General features: G+C 56.7%; 2 protein-coding genes across 2 annotated transcripts; both read left to right on the forward strand.

Annotated features, from left to right (window-relative positions):
- Positions 1–740: 740 nt before the first annotated feature.
- Positions 741–1327, forward strand: SPRG_20824 (hypothetical protein; the record flags this gene model as incomplete). Its single annotated transcript, XM_012349136.1, has 3 exons — positions 741–950; positions 1005–1070; positions 1118–1327. 3 exons carry the CDS (start codon positions 741–743, stop codon positions 1325–1327), a joined length of 486 nt encoding a protein of 161 aa, XP_012204526.1.
- A 1512-nt stretch (positions 1328–2839) lies between these two features.
- Positions 2840–3953, forward strand: SPRG_09636 (hypothetical protein; the record flags this gene model as incomplete). The annotated part of the gene is made up of 3 exons (XM_012349062.1): positions 2840–2854; positions 2912–2998; positions 3090–3953. 3 exons carry the CDS (start codon positions 2840–2842, stop codon positions 3840–3842), a joined length of 855 nt encoding a protein of 284 aa, XP_012204452.1. The 3' UTR covers positions 3843–3953.
- Positions 3954–6000: the final 2047 nt, after the last annotated feature.

Raw genomic sequence — 6000 nt, forward strand, 5'->3', positions numbered from 1 at the left:
ATGGACGAATCGTATGGCGTGCTGTCGCTCGTATCCGGAAGATGCGCCGGAAGTGCTCGCGCTTGGTAAACACACGCGCGCACTTGGACGCACGTGCGGAGTTGAACTTGCAACAGCGTTTGTTTGGTTGGCTCGCGCCTTCCTTCCTGCAAACGCAGAAGAAACAGGACGCGCGGCTGAGATTCGCGAGGCTCGGCGTGAGATTCAAGCTGCTGCTGTCCGCGCCGACAAGGTGGTTCTTTCTCGCATGCAGTCCGCGAAATAGATTCTTGGGTCTTTTTAGACAAGCGCCGAACAAGCATTTGCGCGACTGACACGTGGCTACGCGCACGCCACGGAAGCTTCGGCAGTAGCCGTTTGGAAGCCTTGGAGCATCACACGGCGCCAGGACACGTCCACCGTGCGCCCATGCTACAGAAAGCATACAATCCCAACATGCAGACTGTGGTCCAACGAAGGTAGTACCAGTGTAGGACGCACAAAGCGGATCGCTGTAGACAGGCCAACAAGGCACATTTTCAACGACACTATTTACGTATGACGTGGTCGTGGGCCACCTCAAGCCACCGTAAAATAGTGTAAAATGCAGCAACCGAATCACCGGTTTGCATCCGTTTCGGTTGCATAACCGTCCTCTCGAGTCGGTTAGAAAGGTCGACATGTGATTGGCCAAAATGGCGTTGGAAATGGCGACCTCGTTCCTTTTCGAGCAATTGGTGGTCTGCGCTCTTCAGCAAAAGATGGCTCTGTTCCGCGCGCTCGCCCATGCCCGCGCCTCGCGTCCGCTGATGCCGGCTGCCTTTCGCGCCTTCTCGTCGGACGCCGCCACGCCCGCGAGCTTCTCCATCGTGCGCCACCCGCAGACCGACGCCACCTTGAGCGCGTCGGCGGCTGCCGGCGATATCTTTGCCGTCGTCAAATTGGGCTGCACGCAATACAAGGTGACACAGGTACGCTGCAGCCCGCTTCGCCTATAAGATGTAGCTCACTCGGATCCATGGCAGGGCGACGTGGTCATTGCCGAAAAGATCATCGACGCCAAGGTCGGCACGATCATGGACCTCAACGAGGTACGCCACTGTTAAAGTCGATGGCAAACCTAATAGCTTGTCTGCAGGTGCTTTTGATCGGCTCGCCCAACCAGACGATCATTGGCCGCCCGTTCATCACGGGTGCCAAGGTCCAAGCCCGTGTCGAAGAGCAAACGCTCGACGAAAAGATTGATATTTTCAAGAAGAAGCGCCGAAAGAACTACCGCCGGTGGAACGGGTACCGCCGCCAAGTCACGGTCTTGCGCGTCACTGAGGTCCTTCCCGGCGACCTCTAAGCGGCGCCGCTTTGTTAGAAAGGTAGAAACTGGATCCGTCGCGGAACTACTCTTAAACAGTTCAATGCAACCTGCTCCGTGCTTGCATTGCACAAACCATGACAGCTAGCGTTATGCGTATAGTGCTGGCCCACGCCCTATTGCGCTATTGACGTCAGCAAACTCCGATGCAGGCGGGCACCAATGCGCACCGAAGGAGGTCGAGTCTCACCTTGCTTCGACCCAAAACGAACTCCAGCATCTTCTTCCGTATATCAGAAGCGTGTACAAGGATGAGAAACGGACTGACAGCAGGAGACACAGGTGTACCAAGTAGTCTTATGTCGGCAGAACCACCTCGTCGAGAGGACGGCAGATAGGAGTCAATGGATAGGAGTGCTGAACTAGTCGACCTTGCTTTTCGCAGCAGTCGTCTTGCAGTGCTAATGACGCTACCTCGGTCCTCGTGGATGGCGCTGCATGAACCCACGACGGTCGATGCACGTACGGTATCCTCCGTGAGGCAATGTATACGTGCATTGGTCTCGGAGGCGAGCACATGCTACGACGACTTGTTGATGGAGCGGATCTTATAAATGCCTTGCTTCATGGAGTTCTTGCGTCGTAGCAGACGCGTGCCGATGTGGCTTGCGATCATAAGAGTCGCGTTGGTCTATCAGCAACGTCAAGGCGACCGAGAAGATTGTACAAGTACATACCGGTGTACATGTCGACAGACACACCGGCATTAACGCGAAGCGCATGACAACAGCCCAAGCATCCCACGCAAGGAAACCCGTTTCGCCGCAAGGCAGATAGAAGCACGAATGTCGGATCGACGTCAACGCTGGTATTACATGTGTAGCTCGCTAGTACATTGGTTTCTTCTACCCGTATTTGTTGCCTTGTGTCCTGGCACTGGCACAACAAGGCGGTGATGGACGCCGATCGATGACAAGCAGCTGCCGTCAGCAACTACGAACGGCTACTTCAACATTACGTCTGCTAATAACGCTAAGCGGTGCGTACACTTGGATCATACTCTCTTCAATTCCTCGCCCTGTGTCCGTGCCCTTTGGCACGTGCAACGACGCGCTCGGCTCGCGTCAAGCCCGAGCTGTCAAGTACGATGCCAACCCGGGCGTGAAGAAGGCTGCCATCACTGCCGCGTTTGTACATCACATTTCGGGCGCGGTTCGTGCGATCATTGCTTGACTACATACCGTCGGCGCGGCCCGCCAGGCTCGTCTCGGCGGCTCCACGTAGGTTTTGCGTCCATCCTCACAACAGCTAAATGCGTCTGCCTACGGTCTCCAAGGCTAAACAAGCGCCGCTCACTGCAGTCGCGGCCCACTCATGCGGATCCAAGCTAAGAGAGCCAAGCGTATTTCCAGCGTGATGCGCCGTGGACAAGGATATTTCGACTAGTATAGCGATATTTCACAGGCATCTCACGCCTTACAGGACTGCATAGTAGCAGCAGCCCTGAGCTCGTCCAAGCTGCTTCGTTCCACTGGCAGCAGCCGCGATCGCATGCGCCTGCCTATGGTGCCTGCCCACGCTTGGTCGCCGTCCTCGGCCGGCTTGCAACAGACGCACGTGTAGATCTTTTCGGTAAAGTCCGCGCACTTAACGTGGACGCCGCCGAACGACTGGTCGCTCCGAGGGGCCAATTTGCAGACGTTCCGTAAAGTGCGCTTTTTTTCTTAGCTCCACCAATCACATGGGGCGGCAAACTGGCCCGGTGGTTGGTTCCCAGCTCCAGTGCTCATCCAAGCCATAGATTTCATATCCGTTCCATTTTCAATTTACCAACCTCAACGAAGATGTCTGGACGTGGTTTCGGTGGACGTGGCGGTGGCCGTGGCGGCGGTCGTGGCGCTGGTGGTCGTGGCGGTGGTCGGTCTACGGCGAGAAGCGCATCTCGGTCGACGTCCCTGCCGCCTCGGGCGAGGGTACCGAGAAGGTCGAGTACCGCGTGTGGAACCCGTTCCGCTCCAAGCTTGCTGCCGCGATCCTCGGCGGTGTCGACAACATCTGGATGGGCCCCGGCGCCAAGGTGCTCTACATTGGTGGTGCCTCGGGTACGACCGTCTCGCACGTCTCGGACATTGTCGGCCCCACGGGCGCCGTGTACGCCGTCGAGTTCTCGCACCGCTCGGGCCGCGATCTCATCAACATGGCCAAGTCGCGCACGAACGTGATCCCGATCATTGAAGATGCCCGCCACCCGCTCAAGTACCGCATGCTCGTGCCGATGGTCGACACGATCTTTGCCGATGTCGCCCAGCCCGATCAGGCCCGTATCGTCGCCCTCAACGCCTCGTACTTCCTCAAGAACGGCGGCCACTTTGTCGTCTCGATCAAGGCTAGCTGCATTGACTCGACGGCGCCCGCTGAGGCCGTCTTCACGCGCGAAGTCAAGAAGCTCCAGCAGGACCAGTTCAAGCCCGCCGAGCAGCTTACGCTCGAGCCGTATGAGCGTGACCACGCCGTGGTCGTCGGTTCGTACCGCGTCGCGAAGAAGGAAAAGTAAACTTGCACTGCTTTCCGACTCGCGTATGTATAGATAAATATATGCCTGGGAAATTGTATATTTACTGCCCCTCATCAAACAATTCTTGTTGTTTGGACTGGGCTCGGTCTGCATGTTTTGCGTAGGATGTGTATTTTTCTGTATTTATTCTGTATTTTTTCTGGCGTCGACGGTCGGATCTCGACGTGTATGATTGATCGATGTATGCTTCTGTGTGTGTGTGTGTGAATGTCCCAATGACTTAAAAACGCGTCGGGCGATCTGATTGCCGTAGCAATATGGTCTGAACGAAAGACGTTAGTTGTACAATTTTCATATCTGAGGGACTTTCATTCGAATTTGCATTTTTGAGCTTTTGGAGCTCTATCTGTCGTAGACCATCCTATTGCATTCTAGCTCGACCGAGCCCGTCCGTGTGTTTGCCGCATCCTACGTGTAGTCGCATAGGACCGCCCTCGCTCGCTTAGTCGCCTAATTCTTGCCGATTATAACGCCCAATGGTATGCTACTCTTGTTCTTACTTTACGTACTCTTGATCGTCTCCACCACACTACGCCTTGAGCAGCAAATACGCCTCAATAGATTGAAGCTTGGTTACGAGCCTCCAAATTCTTTCGAGTCCCTACTCTTTCGCTGACCGCGTTGGTTGGTGTAGCACCACAACTGTGAGAGCCATGCAAGACGAGTCTCGTTCGAGCCCAGCACATGAATTTAGATCTTATTATACAATAAGATTTACCACGATGGGCTACACGTCAACTAACCAGGCGACGACGCCGGTGGTTTCCATCGACAAGGAGGGCTTTGGGCATCCGTCGCCCAATGTGTCCGAAGCCGTGTGCGGCAAGAACAACTCGGCGCGCGGCTGCTCATCAACGGCAAGTCGCTCTGCACCGGATGGCTCCTCGGCTCGGAAGGGTACCTCGTGACCAACCACCACTGCATCAAGACGCCGCGATGCAAAAGGTGCCAGTTGAACTTGGGGCTGTCTGCGCCTGCGATGACGCCGACAACAAGAAGCCGCTCGCGTGCAAGGGCTCAGGCGTCGCGACCGAGGCCGAGCTTGTCTGTCTTAACAGCAACTTGGATCACTTGGATTTTGCGCGTTTACAGGTCGGGAACGTGGATCTGACGCCGTGGGGTATCTCCAAATGCGACCGATGGAACCCCAACTCGGCGAGCCGATCCATGTCATTGGTCACTCTCGTGGATGGCCGCAGCACGCGGCGGTCGTCGTCGACTCGGGCAAGCTCAGTGTCGTCACGAATGCGCGCATCCACACGCGTGCGTCCAAGATGAAATCGGGTACGACTCGATACGCAAGGCGGCAACTCCGCGCCAGTGCTCTCGGCCGCCGGCAACGTCGTCGTCGCCCTTCACAACTTCGGCAGGTGCCCGCACGGACTTTGCGGCGGCGTCAAAATGAAAAAGGTCGTCGTCACCCTCGTCGCCAAGGAGCTCGCCCCGAACGACGCGCTCGCAAAAACGATGAGCAGCAAGCCCGCCTGCTACGGCACGCCACCGTGTCAATGAACAAAGTGAGGAGCTACAGTATTTTGTCATTTTTCAATCGTTGGCTACAGAAATGGACCTCGGGGATGCCATTGGACAACGTGTCCTTTGTTGCTCTTACCGATGGCACTAGTATGCACGCAGCCCACCATGTGACTATTTTTCTACTTGAGCACTTTACGGGACGTTGATGACGGCCGGCCCGAGCATGGCCGTCATCGTCACGAGTCGCGTGGCAGCCCGGAGGCCGTCTTTTGTGCTATTGTAGCTATCGAAGCGCACGCGATGGTCTTGGAGGAGCCGCAGCCGGCGGCCGTAGAACGCCGTCTCTAAGAACTTGTCGCTTTCGTCCAAGCCGTCACAGTACGCTGCGTAGACGCGGCGCCACGTGTTCTTGGCTTCCAAGTACGGCAAGGACGAAGCGTTCTGCAGCAGCTGCAAGCCGGTCGACTCGAAGGCCGTCGCCATCGCCGCAAGGTCCTCTCGCGGCTGCAGCGCCGCTGCGATCGCGGCGAGGACCGCGCCGCCACCGGGCAGCATGCAGCCATCGTAAGACGCATGGTGGAGCCGCGCCAAGCAGTTTTGCATCGTCTTGACCGCGTCCTGGGCGAGTGACAAGCAGCTGCGCTGGACAAAAAGTGAGACG

This window comes from Saprolegnia parasitica (genome assembly GCF_000151545.1).
Source record: "Saprolegnia parasitica CBS 223.65 unplaced genomic scaffold supercont2.50, whole genome shotgun sequence".
Classification (NCBI taxonomy): Eukaryota; Oomycota; class Saprolegniomycetes; order Saprolegniales; family Saprolegniaceae; genus Saprolegnia; species Saprolegnia parasitica.